Source organism: Solanum pennellii, chromosome 9 (assembly GCF_001406875.1).
Source record: "Solanum pennellii chromosome 9, SPENNV200".
NCBI lineage: Eukaryota > Viridiplantae > Streptophyta > Magnoliopsida > Solanales > Solanaceae > Solanum > Solanum pennellii.
In genome coordinates this window covers 23,494,367-23,516,856 of record NC_028645.1, presented here as the reverse complement: position 1 = coordinate 23,516,856, position 22,490 = coordinate 23,494,367, and the positions used below count along the sequence as shown (strand labels likewise).

The following is a 22,490-nucleotide window of genomic DNA, read 5'->3' as shown; positions in this document are numbered from 1 at the left end:
GCCGGAAATTCTGAAGAAACAAGTTGCTCATTTTCCACAGAAACACCGGAGGCGGCGGCGAAAGAGTTGGTGAACACTTTTGAACAAAAAAATGCTGGAAATTCCTTCCATAGATTCATCAGCCACCACCAACATTGCACCCCTTAAACGCTATGCCCCTCCCAATCAGCGGGATTTGTGATGATGTTTCCATAATTGTGTATATTGCTAAATTTGGACATGTTTCATTGAATTGATTTTTGTTTCTGTGATTTCCCTTTCTATTGCATGAATCGTTCACTTGGTAGGCGAAAATCTGGAGGAGCTAACTAATTTTAACACACCTACAACCCAAAAATTCTTTTTATAAGTTCGCTAATTTAATTTTGGTCGTCTGCTGGAGTGCTTATAATTCACTGGTTCTAAACTACTTTAGCAGGTGTTGGAGTAAGTGCAAACTATCCAATTGATCTTTTGAGCTAGTGCCTTAGTTGACTTCAGCACTGTCCCACTCCAAAATGTTGTTCTTTTTGGATTATTGACCATCATCATTGCATGCTGCTTTATTTGGCTCTTTCTTTCTCAGAGATGGTATCTAGGTGATTTTCCTAAAGACAGCACTTTTTCATTTTCATTTTTTAATGCAAGTCCCGCCAGCAGTTTATTCACATAGCATATGTTAAGTTTTACTGGGATAACACTTGGTTATAATGTGCCATGATCGGTGTTATCAAAGGAGTACTTAAGCCCTGAAGCGAGGCTCAAAACGTGTTAGCGCTTCGCCTTGTTTAATGTGCGGTTCAGTGTTGTTAACAAGGTTCTAAAAGCATACTTTTGCTTGTCAATGAACCTATGATGAAGAGACGACACTAAGCAAGTAATATTTCATTTTATAGTAATTATTTTTCGATTTTATTGTTACTATATTTGTCATTCATGCTTATAAATTATAAGTCTTGGACTAAACATAAATATTTGTATTTTTTCTCCCTTTGCATCTTTTTTCATTGAAGCCCATGTTTTAGTTGAGCTTAAAACCTGAATGGACCTAAGAGCTTTTTTGCGCTTTTTGCTTTTGATAACAGTAGAGAGGATTGAAAATCACGCTAGATGTTAACAACCAACCTAGTTAGTATTTAAACCAACCTGTAATATTAAACCTTTTTCATCAGGCTATAAATATTAAGATGTCGGAAAAGAATGAACTAAGCATCGCACGATAGCCACGATGTATGGAGGGGGGGGGGTGTTCGTTGTTAAGTCCTATTGTGCAAAGTTTTTATTAGAGAAAAGATTGACTTTTTGAACTAAATATGTGTTTTCCACTTGACTGGGGTGATCTTGGCGACGGAGAACCCGGGAAGAGGAAGGTTACCTATGTCAGTTGGTGCTTTGTGTGCATTGCTTTGGGTGAAGATGCCAATCACCTCCTGATTCATTGTTGATTTTATTAGCATCGAAATTATGGTGGGAAGTCCTTTGATGGTGTGACATATTTTATGTGATGCCAACCTTGATGAAAGAGGTAATATTCAATTTATGGTTGAAGGAGAAGACACAACATGCGGAAGCTTGGGCCACTAGCACTAGTATGGGTCGTTTGGAGGGAAAGAAATAAGAGAGACTTTGAGAATGTAGAGATAAATTGTGTTTCAGTTGAGGAGTTGGCTTTTTTTTTTTTTTGAGAAAGTAACATTTGTATTAGAAAACTCAGCACAAAGGTTGTGATGGTAACCATGTCCAGCTTCCAAAACTAGGAAAAGCTGGCACTTCTCACATGGAGTCTATCATGTCTTGTATAGATTCTACATCATTTACATATTTCTCCTTGCACCATAACATGAACAACAAAAAAGCAGTTCATCCTTATCTTCTGAATGGAGCTGTTGCTGCCTTCAAAACATCTGGCCTTACTTTCCTTCGCTGTCCACCAAATACAAGGTGGAATGAAATTCCACCACTTCTTTTGCCTGACATTATCTTCCTTAAATTTCACCACTTCTTTTGCCTGAGCCCTGACATTATCTCCCTAATTGTGCCAATATCTCAGTAAGTAGCTGTAGTTGTTGGCACTGTCTATTTGAGACCAACTATACTCTGACTCTGCCACAATTGAGCAGTTACACCACAATGTAGAACAGACGGTTGTTAGACTCTGATGCTGCACGGCATAACCTTAATTGGGATCCTCATTCCTCTCTTCTGTAATTTTTCCTGAGTTAAACAGGCCTGTCTGGGTGACAACTTAAAAGGGAGCTCTGATCTTCTAACTCTGCTTCTAAGGCGTCATCATGATTATTTCTTGAAGCTAATGAATAGGCTGATTTCACTGAAGATCTCTTGTTGCTAGTGCCCTTCCATCATAAGGGAGTCATCAGCATCTGTAGTGCCCTGAAAAGTTCCAGTAACTTAGATGCCCGACCAATTTCCCAGTCATTTAGCATTCTTCAGAAGTTGAGATCCATCCTTGTGAGCCCCACATCTCCTCAATTGTGGGTCCAAGATTTGAAGTCTCTCTTATTTCTTTTGGTGCACCCATAAGGTTCCTTTATGTATAGGAAGATTGAATGCCGTTCGTAGAAAACCATCTTTTTTCGGTTTTGTTTACAGGCATGTGTTTTGCCCAAACATTACTAAAGTTTTTCACTTTATCCCCAAAAAGGAAGAAGAATGGGCTGAGTTCCGAACTGTGGCAAAACAACTGGGATAGGTAGATGATTGCCTAAAAGTCTAAGCTGAACCACCCACATAGAATGTAAGTTCAAAAAGAACGTAATTTCTGTCATCTGGTACTTCTATTTTGTTCCACTGCCTAGCATATTATGGTACTTCTATTTTGTTCCACTGCCAAACATATTATGGATAAATAGCTGAGAGGTCTTTTGAATTATACCTATTGGTAGACATTTTTTCTCTGATAGTTTATTTTTGCAGATCGACTTGAACAAGTCAACATCAATAGTAATGATGGCGAGAAGAATCAAATTAGTGCCTCCAGGTCAAAATCTTCTGATGGTGCTGGTGGCAGATATCAAGTAAATGAGAATCATTGGACAGGGTTAATACCGCTACAAGGATGTTCTGGCAATGATGCTTTTCAGCTTCTAAATAGCCGTATGTTTCTTAGACTAATTCTGGGCTGAATTTGTTACTTCCTATAACAGCTTGTCAGTAACTAACATATTCTCTGTTAACCATTTCCTATGCTGTAATGTATTGTGGTCATTCGGTTTCAGTTTTTCCTCTAGTTCAGTTGGTGTGGTGTGATGATATTTAGCCATGTATTTTCCTTCATTTTCTTTATTATTTATGTGGGATCTAGTCCTTTACTTGTATATAGATACTGAATTCTTCACGTCTGTCTGTGAGGCAAATGAGATGAATGGTGATATGCATTTAGATGGCATAATTTTTCCCATCATTAATGAGCAACTACTGTTGTTTTTCTGATTAAATTCTGTAATCCAGCCACTTTTCCATATCAATATTTGTTGACCTAATTGGGAAGAATGCCTGTCAAATTCAATTAGCCAGTTGTAGGATAGGTCTCAATTAAGATGAGTGAGCAAGCCTCACATACCATCTCTTTCAGTTGTTTTGATTCTTTGTCAGCCAGTTTCCACTCTTGGATGAATAATGGTGTTAGCAGTTTCTCTTATGAACAATTAGTTGCAAGCGAGAATGTTAATGAACTGTTGCATGTTTTTGTAGGTTGGATGGCTGCTTTGAATGCTTACAATAATTTACCATATGATTCTTCTGGTGAGTGAAAGGGTGGCCTGCTGCTTTACTATTTCAATGGGTCTAATCTCTTCTTAGATGAAGCAGAATGGATATAAAGGATAAATATAGCTATCTGCATCAACTAATTTGGAATTGAAGTGTGGTTTTGTTTGTTGTTGATTTTTTCCTAGATGACCGTATCAACTCTGTCTTGAGAGTATGTGACCAGAAAATTTATTCAGGACTATGATCTGAGTCATCTCTTAGCAATTCATCTAATCTTAAGATTGCATATTTGTAAAAATCTAGCTACAGTGCACAAAGGCTCCACTCAGGGAAATAGGCGTGTGGCTGTGCTGGTTTGTATACTGAAAAAGCTTCTGCTTGATGGGATACTTTGTCGATGCATAAAGTAAATTAACTCTACTGATAGCTGGAGATTTAAATCAACTCTACTAATAGTTAAGGTGACATTGCATAGTCCCACAATTTTATGTCTTTACGTGTCTCTTGAAATACATGGTAAAAAGCTTTAAACTCACAGTTACTCTGATTGGATATTGGTGGAAAAAGTAGCACATCATCACCTGCATGTTCATCACCTAAAATTGTTTTCATATTGTAGAGGTTCATGAGATAGGAGTTGGACATAGTGTGTTGTTTGATATACGCTTTCTTGTGCTAAATTTACCCTGAAATAAGCATATTCGAATGACAACAGTACACATCATTTAAAATTTAATAGAATTTGTACTGGCCAGAATATGACAAGTTACGAATGAAGAATGAATTAGGACTTGCCTTTCTTTCTTTCCTTTTCTTTTTATGTTGCGGTGATGTTTTTTTTTTAATTACTTTTGAAAAATTGTTGGTAGGGGAAATGGAGGGAGGGGATTGGAGTGGGATCATAATGGTTTTTGCTTGTTAAATTAGGTTTTACGCCTAACTCACACCCCAAAAGTTAGCTCAAAGGGAGGAGGATTGCCCAAGTCTTATAAGGAGTTCACCCATCCCATTAACCAACGATGTGGAACTCTTGTAATTCTTTAACATTGCTTTATCCTTGTTATTCTTACCACAAAAGAGGGTGGAGGAAGTAGAGAATGGACAGTTTGTCATTTGATGTGTTAGTATTTGTTGTCTGACCCCTGGGAGATTCTAAAATATATTTTGGCATGTTCCACAAGGATGTATCATGCTCTGCTTCTTTCATGGCTTCCTTTATGATATCATGCAATGTTTCAGCAATGTCTTGTGAGAGTTCCAACCTGTTGTGTTTCACAATTGCCGAGTGCTGATAGTACTTCTGTCATAGTACAGTAGTTCGTAAATAATGGAGAAAATATTATTGAATTGCGCATCTATATTGTTACATGAAGACCCTATTTATAGACACTACATTGGAAACCTTTTCCAACTAAACTTCCTATTCTTATTCCTATTCTAATTCCTATTCTAAGTAAAAAATACTTATTCCTATTCTAACACTCTCCCTCAAGCTGGTGCATATAAATTGTATGCACCTAGCTTGTTACAGATGTAATTAATACGAGGACATGTGAGAGACTTAGTGAACATATCTGCAAGCTGATCATTTGACTTCACAAATTTCGTAACAATATCTCCTGAGAGTAAACACTGGATTTGATGCGATATGAAGAGCCGCTTGATTATCACACACAAGTTCCATCTGATCAATTTTGCCAAATTTTAGTTCTTCCAGTAACTGTTTGAACCAAACTAACTCACAAGTTGCTGTCGCCATTGCTCGATATTCAGATTCTGCACTAGATCGAGCAACCACATTTTGTTTCTTACTCTTCCACGACACCAAATTACCTCCAACGAAAACACAATATCCGGATGTTGAACGTTTGTCAGAGGGTGATCCTGCCCAATCAGCGTCTGTATATCCAATGATATGCTCATGACCTTGATCCTCAAAGAGTAGTCCTCTGCCAGGGGCTGACTTTATATATCGAAGAATACGAACAACTACTTCCCATTGACTATCACAAGGGGAAGTCATAAACTGACTTACAACACTCATGGGAAAAGAGATGTCTGGTCTAGTCACTGTGAGATAATTCAACTTTCCAACAAGTCGTCTATACCTTTCAGGATTACTAAGTGGGTCCCCCTGTCCCGGAAAAAGTTTAACATTTGGATCCATCGGAGTGTCAATAGGTCTACATCCCATCATTCCTATCGCTCAAGAATGTCTAAGGCATACTTGCGTTGAGAGATAACAATGCCTGATCTAGACTGAGCAATCTCAATACCTAGAAAATACTTCAATCTGTCAAGGTCTTTAGTCTGAAAGTGCTTAAAAAGATGTTGCTTTAAATCGGTGATACCATCTTGATCATTGCCGGTGATAACAATATCATCAACATAAACAACCAAATAGATACATCGACCTGGTGCAGAATGTCGATAAAACACAGAGTGATCAGCTCCACTACGAGTCATGCCAAACTCCTGAATTACTGTGCTGAACTTCCCAAACCAAGCTCGAGGAGACTGTTTCAGACCATAGAGTGACCTACACAATCGACATACAAGGCTACTAGACTCCCCCTGAGCAACAAAACCAGGTGGTTGCTCCATATAGACTTCTTCCTCAAGATCACCATGCAGAAAAACATTCTTTATGTCCAACTGATAAAGAGGCCAATGACGAACGACAACCATAGATAGAAAAAGACGAACATATGCTATTTTAGCCACAGGAGCGAAAGTGTCACTATAATCTAGCCCAAATATCTGAGTATACCCTTTGGCGACAAGGCGAGTCTTAAGTCGATCAACCTGACCATCTGGACCAATTTTGACTGCATAAACCCAACGATAGCCAACAATAGATTTACCTGCAGGAAGGGAGACAAGCTCCCAAGTACCACTCTTATGTAAAGCAGACATCTCATCAACCATAGCCTGCCTCCATCCAGAATGAGAAAGTGCTTCACCTATAGTCTTATGAATGGAAACAGAGGACAAAGACGACACAAAGGCATAATGGGGTGATGATAGACGATGATAACTTTTGAAGGTATAATACGGGTTAGTATTTCGAGTAGATCGTATACCTTCTTGAAGTGTAAGCGGTGGGCTAGGTAGAGGCAAGTCTGCAATAGGAGCAGGGTCTGGCGCATGACATGAATCATCTGGGACTAGGGTTGGACGTGGACGACGATGATAAGTTAGTAGTGGCGGCACTGCAACTGGAGATGTAGACGTAACTGTAGATCCCTCAAAGGTTGGCACAGGTAAAACTTGAGGTATGGGTAAGACCATAGAGACATCAGTATGATCAGAAGATGTATAGCAAGGCTGAGACTCAAAAAATGTAACATCAGCGGGCATAAGGTATCGATGAAGATCATGTGAATAACAACGATACCCTTTTTGAACTCTAGAGTAACCAAGAAAGACACATTTGAGGGCACGAGGAGCTAATTTATCTTTTCCTGGGGCTAAATTATGAACAAAGCATGTGCTCCCAAAGACACGAGGGCGTATAGGATAGAGATGTGACTGAGGAAACAATATGGAATGCGGAACCTGATTTTGAATAGAAGAAGAGGGCATTCTGTTAATTAAATAACAAGCAGAATGGACTGCATCGCCCCAAAAGCGCAGCGAAACATGGGATTCAATGAGGAGAGTGTTAGCAGTCTCTATGAGATGCCTATTCTTTCTTTCTGCGACACCATTTTGTTGAGGAGTGTATGAACAAGATGTTTGGTGAATAATTCCGTGGTGAGACATAAATTCCTGAAATTGGGATGATAAGTATTCTAAGGCATTATCACTACGGAAAGTATGAATAGAAACACCAAACTGATTTTGTATTTCAGCAAAAGTACCTTTGAAAATAGAAAATAACTCAAAACGATCTTTCATTAAGAAAACCCAAGTGCATCTCGAATAATCATCAATGAAACTAACAAAATAACGAAATCTTAAGGGGGAACTGACTCTACTAGGACCCCAAATATGAGAATGAACTAATGAAAAAATAGACTTTGAACGACCCTCAGTACTACGAGAAAATGTAGCACGAGTGTGTTTCCCATGTTCACACGACTCACAATCTAGTGTGGATAAACCAGACAAACTAGGCACCATCTTTTGCAGTTTGGATAGATTTGGGTGTCCCAAACGTTTGTGAATTAGATCTGGGGAATCTGTAACGGAGCATGCTGTTAAAGAATTAGAAGAGGTAAGATAGTAAAGGCCTTGTGATTCATATCCTGTTCCAATCGTTTGTCCCGTACTGCGGTCCTGCATGAGAAAGGAATGATCAAAAAAAGTTATGCTACAATGTAGGGCTTTCGTCAAACGACTAACCGATGCTAGATTAAAAGGAGAACCAGGGACATAAAGAACAGAGTCAAGAGTGACAGAAGATATGGGTTTGGCTTTTCCAACCCCTTTTGGTTTTGTTTGTATCCCATTGGCTAATGTAATAGCTGGAAGAGATTGTGAATAAACTATATCAGACAAAAGTGATTTATTACCAGTGATATGATCAGAAGCCCCCGAGTCTATGACCCATGATCCAAGAGTGTTAGACTGTGATATACAAGTAAAAGAATTACCCGCAACAGAAACATTAGGTTTTGCAACCGAAACTACTTGTGGAGACGTTTGTTTATTTGCACGATACCGAAGGAACTCTATATATTCCTTTAGAACAACATGATCATAACTGGGTGGTCGACCATGCAAAATAAAACATATGTTATGAGTGTGTCCAGGTTTATGACAATGACTACACTTAGATCGAAATTTTCCAAAACATTCTCTCCCCCGTCTATTCTCCATGGATTGGTATGTACGCTGGGAACTGCCGGAAGTTGCTACACAAGTCTGAAAATATTGGAAGCTGCCCACAGTGGCTTGAAAAATTCTGATTTTGCCGGAATTTTGCTGGGAACTGCCAAAAAATACCGGAACCCTAATTCCGGTGATCGGATCTGGAGATAACTGTATGGGTTCTTACCGAAAACACTGGACGACCCTAACAAAAGAGAGAAACTCGAAAAAAAGAAGAGATCGGAGCAGCACTCATGCGCCGGAAACTGCCCGAAAATCACCGGAACCCTAATTCCTGTGATTGAATCTAAATAAAAATGGTCAAAAACAGTATGGGCTGGGTCGGAATGGCTGGACGACCCCAACTGTCGAAAAAATTCTCAAAGATTATGGCCGGATAAGTCCTTATGCGCCGGTGCGTGAGCCTGATCTCGCCGGAATCTGCCACCTTCGATCGGCGCGTGTGATGCTGTTTTCCGGTGGTTCTGGCTGGGGTTTGGTCGCGGGAGATTTCCGAGCCTCGTGGTGGTGTTGGTTTTCGCACAGCACCCACAAAATAAAAAATGATAAAATCAATCCCAAACGTCACCGGAAATTGAATTGTTTGTTTCTCACCAATGCTCTGATACCATGTGAGAAATAATGGAGAAAATATTATTGAATTGCACATCTAAATTGTTACATGAAGACCCTATTTATAGACATTACATTGGAAACCTTTTTAACTAGAATTCCTATTCTTATTCCTATTCTAAGTAAGAAATACTTATTCCTATTCTAACAGTTCCCACAGTTAAAACATGGAGAGAGTGTTGAATTTATTTTAATTTATTTCTGTTGATTTTTAAATTTTATATTGTCCCTATGGCTTACTTGTGGAAGACTGAAGGAGTAGACCAGAAAAATTATTGTGAAAGCATGACGATCACTCACTTCTTGCTATGAAATTTGATGGTTTGTCCATTCCCCACACTTGTGATCACAACTCATTCATTTGTTCTTTTGTTTTTGCAGAAAGGCCAGTCATGTATACAGAAAGATCACCGTGGGGGCAATCTATGCTTCCGCACCAGGTAAGAGGCAGTTTTGCTGTGTCCCAGCTCCTGACCCTAACCTTCTGTTTCTCTCTCCATGACCACTGAATATTCAGTTTTCACTGTCAGTTGATGTTACAAGCTGGAGGTGTATCTTCCCCTGAGGTTGCAGGACTTTTCAAGTGAGCTTTGACTTGCAATACAGGGTACAGGTGTCAGTTCGATGCCTAATTATTAGCTTCAAGTGCCAAAACTTCTCCAAACTTAGGCTCTTCTGATGCGTTTGCATTGTAATGGTAAGACGCTTGTTTTGAGTTATTATCAACCCTGATAAACTGCTTGTTTAAAAAGACAGCATCTGCTTACACCTTGAACATTGACAAGTCGACACTCTTCCTTGTGTTGTGTGTGTGCCTGTTGCATTCTATTTGCAATGTACTTATATGCTGTATGTTTAATGAGATTCTACCATTTTATAAACCCAAGTCTTGAAATATTTTGTTGTCATTCGGGAAATGTGAAATTTCATTTCATGTGGCAAGTGTACATTTGTTATATTAAAATACACAATGGAAGAGGAAGAGGAAGAGGAAGAGGAAGAGCAAGGATTGACTACATATAAATGGACCTTTTTACTGGAAAATGAAAGAAGAAAAGGGAGAAGGTAAGAGACAATATACACACTTATTCTTTCCAGACAGGAATAATTCCTTGGGCAGCTAAGCGCTTCTCTACCCAGAAAACAACATGCTTTGCTGTTATTTTTTTCTCATCAACGAGAAAAGGTTCCACAGTGCTCGCGCCAGAACCATAGGAGGACAAAGAGAAACCTTTAGGACCTGCCATCAAACAATAACTCTTGTAAGTTTCCTAATCCTTCAAGCAATCTGAACTCTCAAGAGAAAATGGTCGAGACATACCTGTGAGTCCATCTGGAAAGAATGCCCAAAATGAATATGGATTGCCCTTCTTTAGAAATGAGCCCTCCAGCTGCAACAACAAAGTCAATGCACTATGAAAGTTGTGGTACAATCAAAAGACAAGTTAATAGGATACTCACTTTGTTTTCATTAAACGATAGCTCAAGCTCAAGGATGTCATTTTGAGATTCAAGAATTGCTTTGAGTGAAGGTATAACATTCTCCTCCATCATCTGATGTAGAGGCTTGTCTGGAGCCTTTGCCTTTGCCTTTGGCTTTGGTTTTTCTTCAGCAGTCTGAGCCTCTTTCTTCTCCTCAGCAACTAGTTGTATTGTCAATTATCAATTGTATGTATAAGAGGACGTCATGAAAATGACCAATTTCATTATATATAAAAAAAAGAAGTGAAAAATTACCAGTTAGAGATGAAGATTCTTGGGCTGCAAAGCAGACAAGATTTTTGCATGTTTTGAGGTGTCTTAGTTCAAGTGAATCAGCAGGCAATATGGGTTTAGGTTTACGGCAAAAAGATGATGAAGGGAAGCTAGAAAGTGAAATAGAACCTCCTGTTGTTGCCATGTATGGGATATTGTTATTGCATATCTTTTTTTTATATCCTTTTTAGCAGAGGTTGGTTAGAGAGTGAAGCAGTGGCAACATCAGAAACAGAAGCTGCTTTCTCATCCACACACTGTTAGGAGAAGGGATGCCACTGAATATTGCTCCCTCATCTACTTGAAGCACCTTATATATATTTAGCCCATTAAACTTGTGAAGCGGCCCCTTGTAAAATTTCTCTTTTGACCCTGCTCTTATTTCATACAAGTTTTATAAATTCAATATCCGGCTAGTAATTTGATAACCGATTTGTAACAACTTACTCCATATTAGCATTACATTTGAAGTCAAACAACGACAAAGCTAATATGCAGAGGATAAAGTATCGCATAAACTTCAAGGTTAGTCAGTTAGAATCTTAAGTAGCTATAGAAATCACCTCCTACAATATATAGAAAAACATACAAATTATCATACATGGACACAATACTTTCGAATTACTAATTCAACCACCAAATAAAGCTTACTAGCTCACTCAGAAATGGAGAACCTACAAAAATACTCTCAGTTTATTAGAAATGCTACAAAAATATTACCCTTTCATCTACTTGATCAAACTTGTCCTTTCTTTTACCTATTCAATCCAAAATACTTCAAATTTACCCTCATTCTACTTGTCACATCTGTAGACAATAAAATTCGCGTCGAGAAAATAATAATCAAGAACGGAAAACTATAACAACAATCGATTTATAATTTCAAGTGCGAGTGTTACAATCTCTATGATTCCTTTGAATTCGCCTTTTCAAATATACATTCAAGGGCTTTAAAGTTGTTCTTAAATCTCTAATGAACTTAAACTTTATCTTGATCTTGACTTTTACTTGAATTCAAGAGCTTCTAGCTTATTTTTGAATTCGATGGTCTTGATCTTGATCGTTAATGCTTGAATTCTTAAGCTTGTAGCTTTATAGAGAATCAAATGATGTTTATACCACGAATTTTCTCTAGCTTTTTGTTTAGAATTTTCTGTCTCTTTTCTGAATCATGAGAACCCCTATTTATAGTTTTAGAATAGGAGAGTTGCGACTGGAACAAGATTCCTTTCGGCCAATCAGATTTAAGTAACATGACATATGAACTTTATGGAGCGGGCTTGTCATTTTGGACACATGTCATGATTCCATTGGTTTCTTATTTGACTTGGCATGCCACATCATTTGCACACGTGGCGCCAAGATGGGCCTCTAGAATGAGATGAAATTGAGCTTAACAAATTGAACTCATCCATTGTAGCCCAAATCAATTAATTTAGACTTTAATTAAGTCTATATTTATTAGACTAAAATATTTATATTAATCCATATTATTTATTTGGATTAATATACTTATGAACTTAATATGATCCGAATCATTTTATAAATTTATATTTAATAAATTTTAAATGATTACAAATGTCCCCTGCTTCAAGTCGTGTCGAGATATTTTATCTTTTAGGACTAGGCTTGAAGCATTAACCAGTTACTAAATTCATCTTGAGTCAAATGAAATAAACTAATCTATGTAATTTATTTATTTAACACTTCACCGATAACTTGGAAGATTCCAATTAATATTAGAAAAATATATATACATATACTAGCATAACTTCCAACATAGGCATATACTTCAGATGGTCTTTTGAACGAAGGGAGCTAATTTAAGAGCCCACATTTTACTTTTCCTTATTTTTTAGTAAAAGTTAGGCAAATCACATAGTCTAAGGGACAAATTACTTTCTATCCTTACTTTCACTATTTACCAAAATTCCTTTTTTTATATTAATTCGGATACTTAATATTGCAGAACGATACTTAAATTAGAGCGGACAAATACTTTAATATTTAATTTGTTGTTATCAGTTACAGCGTAAAAAAAGGGATTACATTTATCCCACGATTCACGCGGACGTTTAACAAATTTAGCATCCAATCTGCACAAAACTCTAATTGATTTGGGCATTCGTGTATTTCAAATTGTGAAACCTTCACATTGTTCTTCGAAAAAAACAACCAAATTTTGTTTAATATAAGTCTGGAACGCAATTTGTGAAGATTCAAGAATGAATATTTCAATCTTGTTAAGACATTCTGGATCATGGGAAAGTGATGTTATATACGAGCGATACAAAAGTGACGGGATAATGGTTGGGGAAAATATTTTGTTCATGAATTTTATTTCAGCAATTGCGGTTGGGTTGGGTATTGTTGAATCAAAAAAAGATATCGAAATTAGATACGTTGTTGAAGGTAATTCGTCTCCATTGTGTATTCGGACTGATATGGGATTGAAATTGTACATAAAAATTAAGAAACATGAGGTGGAATTTAGAATGTATCCTTTATGCATTGATACATCAGATAAATGTGTTAAAGAGATATTAAATTTCGATGCAACAACAGGTGCAATTGTGTGTGTAAAGGTGGAAAAAACGACGCAAAGGCTCTAAGCATTGTTGAATAAAAAATTGGTGATACATATTACATACCAGAAATGGAGGTGAAAAACTATATATCAGATACCAATATTTCTGTTGTGGAAGAGAAGCAATTGTACAAAGATAAAGCAACTCTAAAGGCTGTATTGGAAAATTACAAATAAAGAATAGCTTCAATTTTAAAGTTTAAAGATCTGCAACAAAAGGTATGTTATACAATTATATGATAATGTTCTAATAATATATATTTTGTTTGTAATATGTTTACCACGATACACTAATAATATCTGTTACGTGTAGTCGTAGTATAATGTATCTTGTTCATTTTGATGTTTTTCTGGGTATTAATGTATAAAGTAATAATGGTAGATGAAAAATGTTTAAGAGTAAATTTGTGATTACTTTACAGAATAAAGTATCATAATGTGATAAATGTATTTATGAAAGTATCAATTCGATCTTGTAATTGAAATAAGGTATCGTAATGTACTTTTATTTTTATTTATGTATTAGTAACCTGACCAAATAACTAATATATGCTATGTAATTGCAGCTACATATTAGTTTGTTATTCACATGATTGCTGTTGGAAATTGAAGGCCTCTGTTAGGAAAAAATCTGAGACATTCAAAGTGTGATACTTTAATAGTAAACATACATGTCCATTGAGGGATAGGGTATTAAGTAAGGTCCAAGCTACTGTTGGGTTTGTTAGTGGTGTGACAACTCAAAAATTAGGGAATCATAAAAGGAAACATACTCTAAACGATATAATTGAGGATATTAGGGAAATGTACGGCATTGAGATTTCTTACCAGCTAGCATGGCGGGCAAAGAGCGTGCATTCGAAATGATAAAGGGTAAACCTGCTGATGGATATAGAAAAATGCCAAGATACATATATATGTTGGAAACTGTGTATCTAAATTCATATATAAGGATGCACAAGTCCGAATATAATGAGTTTATGTATCTTTTCATATCATTAAGGCCGATGATGAGAGGATTTGAGTTTTGTAGTCCAGTTGTTGTTGTTGATGCTTCACATCTTAGTGGAGGTTATCGAGGGACATTTGTATCTGCTAGTACACTCGATGGAGCAGGTATGACATGTTGTTTATGAATTTATTTATTTATTTATTAACGTAATAGTAAGACGTTGTTTATTCTATATTGTTTTGTGTTTCTATGTTAAGGTTGCATATTGCCTTTGGCGTACGAAATTGTTGAGACGAAAAATGATTGTTCATGGACATAGTTCTTTCAATAGTTTTAAGAATGCATTTGGTGAGAGGATAAATTGTGTGTTGTATCTGATATAAACGAATGCATAAAGAAAGGTGTAAATATTGTTTATCCAAATGTTCCTCATTTTGCATGCATATGACACCTCTGTAAAAATGTTTGTTCAAACTTTAGGAGAAGCAGGACCATTCTAAGTGATCTGTTTTACTCAATGACAAAGGCTTATAGAAAAGAGGATTTTGAAAATTGATGGCTAAATTGGATAAAATAGATGGAAGAGTAAAAAAGTTTCTTCAAGATCCTGGGTATGAAAGGTGGTCTAGGTCTCATGCAACAGTGAAGCGGGGAAGAGTGATGACTTAAAATATAGCTGAATGTATCAATGTTTCCTTGTTGATGCACGACAACTACGTATTTTAGACTTTTTGGAAGAGGCTAAAATTCTATTTGGTTCTTGGAATTGCAAAAATAGAGAAATAGCTTCTTATACAAAGGAAACATTGGGGAGAAAATTTGAAGAAATATTGGTTTCAAACGCGTCAAAAAATGCAAAAATAAAGGTACATGTCTGTATTATCTTTTATTATAGGGAAAAGGGTCTGATATACCCCTCAACTTTGTCATTTAGAGCTGATATACCCCTTGTTATGAAAGTGGCTCATATATACCCCTACTTGTAAACAAATGGCTCACATATACCCTTTTCCTCTAACGGAAATGAAAAATAATAATTTTAATCTAAATTTTTATTATTTTTTTCCAAAAAATATAATCCCATATGAGTAAATTTAATCCTCGTCAAACATTTTTTTTTGACTTTTTTTTGTTTCAATGACTAATTTATAATTATTATTTTGATAATCAAATTTATTTATGTTTCACTAATATTCTTGTAAAACTTATTGTACATGACCAAACTTTTTCTTTGAATACGAAATTAAATTACAATACACACAAAAAAAATAGTTTAATTTTTTTCTTTGAACTAAGGAATGAAAGAAAAAACAAAATAAGAATAAGAAACTCAAATAGTTATAATAAAAGAAGTCAAAAAATAATTTATGTATGAAAAAAATTAAAATATACCTTGAACTTTGATAGAAGAATCATATATACTCCTAAATAGTTTTTTTTTTTTTAAAATTAGAAGTAATAAATATAAATTTTAAACTAATTTATTAACTTCCGTTAAATGAAGGGTATATGTGAGCCATTTTGTAATGGCAGTGGTATATGTGAGCCGTTTGTATAACGGTAAGGGCATATATGAGCCACTTTTATAACGAAGGGTATATCAGCTCCAAATGACAAAGTTGAGGGGTATATCAGACCCTTTTCCCTTTATTATATTATTGTTTAACCAAAATGAAAAAAAAAACGTGCTAAATATCTCTAATTTGTAAACAATTGCAGGTTGTTGAATCTTCTGAGTTTATTTTTTCAGTTTATGATGGTGAAATAGATTCATTGTTTGTCTTGAGAGGAAAACTTGTTCATGTGGTAGATTTTAACATGATGAGATACCTTGTCCGCATGCAATAGCCGTTCTGAAGAAGAAAAATATTACAGATGTACACCCCTACAACTCTATTTTAAACACGATGCATTAACAAATACTTATGCAATTCTAATGGAATCAATGCCAGACAAAAGTGATTGGACAGCTCCGGACTGTGTTTTGAAAGAAGTCGTCTTGCCACCTAGATACAAAAAGATGCCTGGTAGACCAAGAAAAAAGAGAAAGAAAAATTCAGATGAAAAGCTAACAACAAAAACTAATTGTTGTGGACGTTGTGGACAAGACGGTCATATTATAAGAACATGTACCTTTTTTTCAAAAGATTCTTGATGATTTTTCTTTTTTGTTGTTTTATGCTTCATGTGTAATAATGTTTCTGGATATTTTGAATTTGCTAATAAGATTTGAACTTTTTCATTTGATGTGATTTTAACTTAATATGAATGTTTCAAGATACAGAATGTGTAGTTATACTAAATATATCGACTTTGATTGTTTTATATCAAGTGTAATGATATTGATAACTTATTTAGTCTCATTTAACACTAAACAGTAAAAATATTATGGATCTGATAACAAATTTTTGTTATCAGAAACAACCTGGTAAACGATACTAAATATATATAGAGTGTTATATGATTCAATCTGATCAACGATTCTAAATATACTAATTTAATTTTTTGTATCAACTGTTAAAGATACACAAATTTATTTTTGATAGTAAAATTTGTATCATATACTCAATAATTCTATGGATATTGTGTATATGATGATAATATAGTATCAGACGTTGTGATTTACTGCAAGACTACGACTTGTTAAGAAAATTATTTTGTATCAGTTTATGTAACAATTGTATAAATATAGTGTCAGGTATACTGTTATACAAAGTTTATAGTGTATCAGCAGTAATTGTGTGATCTTACTTTTAAAAAATAATTTATAGCGAGTTGCTGTAAATTAAATTATATATTTGGAAACAAAAATTAAAATTGATACATTTCTTGACAAAACACATTCTTTCAAATTAATAAATACTTAGTAAGATTATGCTGGAAGGAGAAGTGATAATAGAAAATACTAATTAACATAACTTCAACACAATAAAAACCTAACTAGTCTACATTATCCACTCCATCTTCTGTCTATGTAGTGTAGCCACTCTTTGGCCTTGTAAGGTCGTCGATATCACTAACATATCCAGCCTTGATTTTGTCCGTACCATACTTTCATAACGGTGTTTATCTGTTGCGAAGATAGTCACACCAAAAAACTAACAGATGAAATGTTGATTTTGTCGCTCAAGTATTCTGCAAAAGCAACTATATACATTCCACAATCACTGCAAACAAATGAAGATACACTAAAAAAAGAATTGAATATGTAAGTAAATAAATTGATTAATAATAACAGGCTATCGCTTTGTTGTTGCATAATGTCTTGAGCATATTCCACCGCAAAGGACTATTGTGGACCCAACAGTTCATCAGTTTCCGTAACTTGGAACTTCTCCAATGACGAATAATTAGTTCTCTCCATTTTATCAACGAAACCACTATCATGTATATAGTTTGGAAGCATTACAGATAACTAGTTTATCTCTTCGGAATGCACTCTTTTCCTTGATCCCATATATGAGTCATACACTCGTACTAAACTTTTCTTTAAAACAGCCACAACCAACACCCAATGAAAATCTTTTTCACAATTTACAAGAATATAAACCTGATCGACTAAATGCCAAGGTAAAGCAACATGGATAAAAAATCCATTTATGATGTCTTTTATAGATTTTTCATAACCAGATATAGTAACACCACGACCAATATGTTGTTGTATAGTAAGAGTTTCATCTGCGAGAGCACAATAATATCTCTTGTATACAATGTTGATATATGACTTAAACAAGCAATTGACCGTATTATATCTATGTTGATCCAAGCCTCTTGATTTTGACTTCTTGCGTATATAGTAAAAAATTACATCTATGTGCTTTTAAATAGGAATTTTTTTTTATAAAATTCACACTTTGAAAGAAAGCGATAGATTGAAGAAAAGTAAAAATAAATTTGTAAGTTCATGTCTATATTATAAGACAAATTTTTAATTTGTATCATATACGTAATTGGAATGCATAATGTACCTGATCATTTCAACATTTCATTGAATGTGACATGGTATAAAATCAATTCTTTAAAAAATCCATATATTCAAAACCAAAATTAGCAGATTTGCCTCTATATTTATCCTCATTAGGTTTCCTATAAGAATTATTAAAGTCAAAATGAAAGTACTTTAATAAAAAAATTATTTTATAAAGATACTTTAATAATAAAAATCTACTTATTCGCATGTGTTTTGAGGAGTCCCTTTTGAATCCACTCTAAGAACTCTTGCATTAAACTTGACGATAGTTGAGATGTGATGCGATAATCATCAAATGGAGTGTATGAGCGGATATGGTCGTCTATTTTGCCCTTGCCTTTATCAGTTGATCCATAAGAATTCACATAGGGAGACTGCAAAACCTTTGAAGGCATCCTGTTATGCTGAGCCGGAGTTTTAGTATCGATATTTGGTGCTCGATCATTGACAACAAGTTGGGTGGGTAGCTGACTGTCCGATAAAAAATCCTCACTCCAGGTAATCTGTAGTGGAATGAATACACTCAATGGATTCACATTAATTAACTGGTTTTGGAAGTCCATATGCAAGTGCATCTATCACTGCTTCGGTTTCGAATGAGATGGAGACCGATGAGGTAGCAAAAATATTAAAATTTATATAAATAATGTATGCAACATCAAAAAATTAAATTATTTGGGGTTAAATGGATGCAACTGTTGTCAAAATGTAGTATATAATTTTATAAACCTATTGATGTATCAACAAATACTGAATTTGAAAAATGTTTTTTGATTTTTTTTTTAATTTTATCGACACCATGATCATAATAAAGAGAATATCATATACTATACTATTTGTTTACTAAAATAATTAATGTAATAATTTAAAAACTTAATACGTACCACCTTAATATCATGAATATTTAACATTTACCGAAGGATTGTTTGCTATGCTGTGGATAGAAGCACAATGGACTGTTCCATTGCCTGTTCCTTACTGGATATGTCGTCCTTCATTGTGAGTAGTAAAATTAAAGTATCTGTTAGTATATTAATGTATACTGTGCAATCAGTGATACTTCAATAACAAAATCTATTTCATAAATTAAAGTATATAAAAAAGTCAAGAATAAAAATATCATATATAGTTTTAATGTAGAAAGTGCAACCAGTGATGCATAAATAGCGGAAGTGAATTCATTTTCACGACCAGAATCTAGACCCCAGAGGAGACCGGCGTCGTTGACCTATCAGAGGTCGCAGACAAGGCTACATACAACATTCTTACTTAATCTAGGTTAATTTTAGCGAAAAATTTGAAACTTTTTGTTTCGTAACATGCTTACTAAACATTCTATTACATATATAATTGTTCACCATCAACCATCTAACATAAAGATCATCAAATGAAAGAAGCAGTTTATTATAACGATAAAGATGTACTTGCCAAAATGGCACCAATACAACATCTGAACAAAAACGGGAAAGAAACGCTAGTAAAACATACTCCACTAGCTCAATCCTATAACTAAGCTAGAATGTAAATGGGCAAGCATCCTCGAAAGCATGAGGGCCTACCAAGTCCGGATGAATGCTTGACGTCCGGATAGCTACAATGTTGACCCTGTAGATCTAGCATCCACATGTGCCTGCACCTAATAGTTTAGAGTTGTAGGGTTAGTACACACTTGTACTAAGTATGGGTACATGCAAGCACACACCAAAGACATGCATGATTAAGAATAGCTCTTTGCTAACAACATGATTGTAGAAGGTCAAGTCAGTGGACTTACCAAATTGAGATTAGGAAAGTGAGTGAGCTTTCCGAATTTGGATTAGGAAAGTTATGCCATTAGAGTAACATGAATCATCATACTTAACCTTTTGCACACAACACACAACAACGTACACATAACACATATTATAATTCATATAACACATAACGTTTTTCATATCATTTATTCGTATGCCATGAGACCTTGAAATCATGGACTTGACATTAAGACTTCTCAAAATGAGGGCTCAATATATGGGACCTCAACTAGGGAGTCTGCTTTAGCAAACACACAGTCTGTTGTTCATTCATACGTACTTCATTTCATTTCATTCATGGGCCAGTGTGAACACCAGCTATAACTAGGATGTAGTTTAAGGTTTTCATCAAGTTCGTTGTGTAATGACCAAGAATGACCTAATTTCATTACTTGAGTCTAACTCACCTCTTGATTATCCTATCCTAACACCTTTGGTATCATTTGTTTCATTATGTGCATCATTTGAGGCTGACCTTATTCATTCATTGGGAACTTTAACTTTAACAGACATAGATCATGTGAGCATCATGAAATCCAATGTCATGAAACCCCACATCGAAAAGAGGTGGAATCACGGGGCAAAGTGACCCAAAACATGCTAGCGTACATGGGAATTGAACCCCGCCAGATCCATATATTGGCAGTATAGGTTCGAAGACTAGGAGATATCAGGAAACCCATACCCAGCATATGCCGGACAGTCTCATCTCATGAGAGTTTCGTGAACCTCCGCCCTTTCGGAAAGAAGGCATCACCGCTCATAGCTAGTCTATCAAGGCTCAATATAAAGTTCCGTTACATTCAAATCATACGTCATGGAAGTTGGCTTCTAGTATGAGGACATCATAGCTCAATAGGTGATTTCTCATCTCATCATTAGTATTAAGTGTGTTAATCTAAATACTTTCATTAGAGTGTTCATAGATACTGGTCTTTTCATTAATTTTACACTCTCATAGGTGAGTATGTTTTGGTAACATTTACTTAGGCTCATTTGAGATTGCTCTCACTTTTTACACTAGCCTCATATTATTTTGTCACAAGATTCATTGACATTAGCACATTTATTCTTTATAATTACTTTGTGTGAATGTTCAATTCATCATATACCAATGCACTTGGCCATTTGTGTATTTTACATTCTTACTTAACCCTTCTAGGGTTTCATCAACCGAGACTTCACCAGAGGTGCCTTCCCCTACAACCCTAGACTTGAGTGCGAAGAATCGTTGCCTTGTTGGAGCCTCTTCACTTGCACCATTAGGCTGAGCTCTCTCCTTCCCTTGTTCTTGACTTCTCCTGTTCGGACAATCCTTCACCATGTGACCCAGTTTACCACAACTGTAACAAGCGTTAGTGACCATCATACGCTCTCCTCCATTTAGTTTGTCACACTTCCTGTAGGGTGGTCTCTCCTGAGGTGTATCTACTTCATTGTTTCTTTTAACTCTGGACCGGAATCCCTATCATAGCGACCCTTGGATGAATTTGACTCCCTTGGTGGGAGAGTCCCTTCTTAAACTTGGGCTTATTCTTGAGTCCAGTACTACTCTTCCTTGAAAAATTCTCCTCAGCTTGCTTGACTTGTTCCCTGCCCTAGTGTGCTTCCTCTTCCTGCTTTCCTCCACTTGCTAGACATGGACCATAAGCCGGGAAAGGTCCATGCTGTCATGCAGCATAGCTGCCCTACACTATTCCTCGAGATCCTCAACAATCCATATCAAGAATCTACTCATCTCGTCTCAGATGTTAGACACAAGAGAAGTGGCATACCTTGATAATTGCACAAACTTCAGGGAATACTCTCTGACTGTCATCGATCCCTGTTTAAGGTTGATAAAATCCTCAACCTTGGCCTCTCACATCTCCCTGAGGAAAAATTCTCCAGGAAGGCTGTCTTAAACAACTCCCACTTGACTGGAACTTCGCCCAAAGCTCGGCTATCCTGCCACATCTTGCACCAAGTCTGTGCAACATCCTTGAGCTGATAGGAAGCCAACTCAGCCTTCTTAGTATCTGTGGTCCCCATGGACACCAAAATCTTGTTTACATCATCCATGAATTCCTGGGGATCCTCTGAAGTCTTGGACCCTGTGAAAATAGGAGGATCAATCCTCATGAAGTCCCTCAGCCTTTCAGCCATGCTACGAACCAGTGGGTTCTCCCTCTGAACATTCTGCCAGTATACCTGGGCAGTCATGGCCTGGGCCTGCAAAGCGATGGCCTGCGCCATCTGGGCCAGAGATGCCCTCACCTCAACATCAGTCAACCCTGC

At 36.0% G+C, this 22,490-nt stretch overlaps 2 protein-coding genes across 2 annotated transcripts; one reads left to right on the top strand and one right to left on the bottom strand.

Annotated features, from left to right (window-relative positions):
* Positions 1 to 457: 457 nt before the first annotated feature.
* Positions 458 to 9,945, top strand: LOC107031565 (the record flags this gene model as incomplete). The annotated part of the gene is made up of 5 exons (XM_027911772.1): positions 458 to 578; positions 2,914 to 3,093; positions 3,691 to 3,741; positions 9,538 to 9,596; positions 9,687 to 9,945. Coding segments are annotated over 5 exons (468 nt in total), but the record flags the coding sequence as incomplete, so codon positions are not given.
* Positions 9,946 to 10,064: 119 nt separating this feature from the next.
* Positions 10,065 to 11,209, bottom strand: LOC107031564. The gene is made up of 4 exons (XM_015232981.2): positions 10,894 to 11,209; positions 10,618 to 10,799; positions 10,478 to 10,547; positions 10,065 to 10,396 (listed from the first exon to the last, which is right to left on the bottom strand). The coding sequence occupies exons 1-4, from the start codon at positions 11,054 to 11,056 to the stop codon at positions 10,242 to 10,244; spliced, it is 570 nt and encodes a 189-aa protein (XP_015088467.1). The 5' UTR covers positions 11,057 to 11,209; the 3' UTR covers positions 10,065 to 10,241.
* Between the last annotated feature and the right edge of the window lie 11,281 nt (positions 11,210 to 22,490).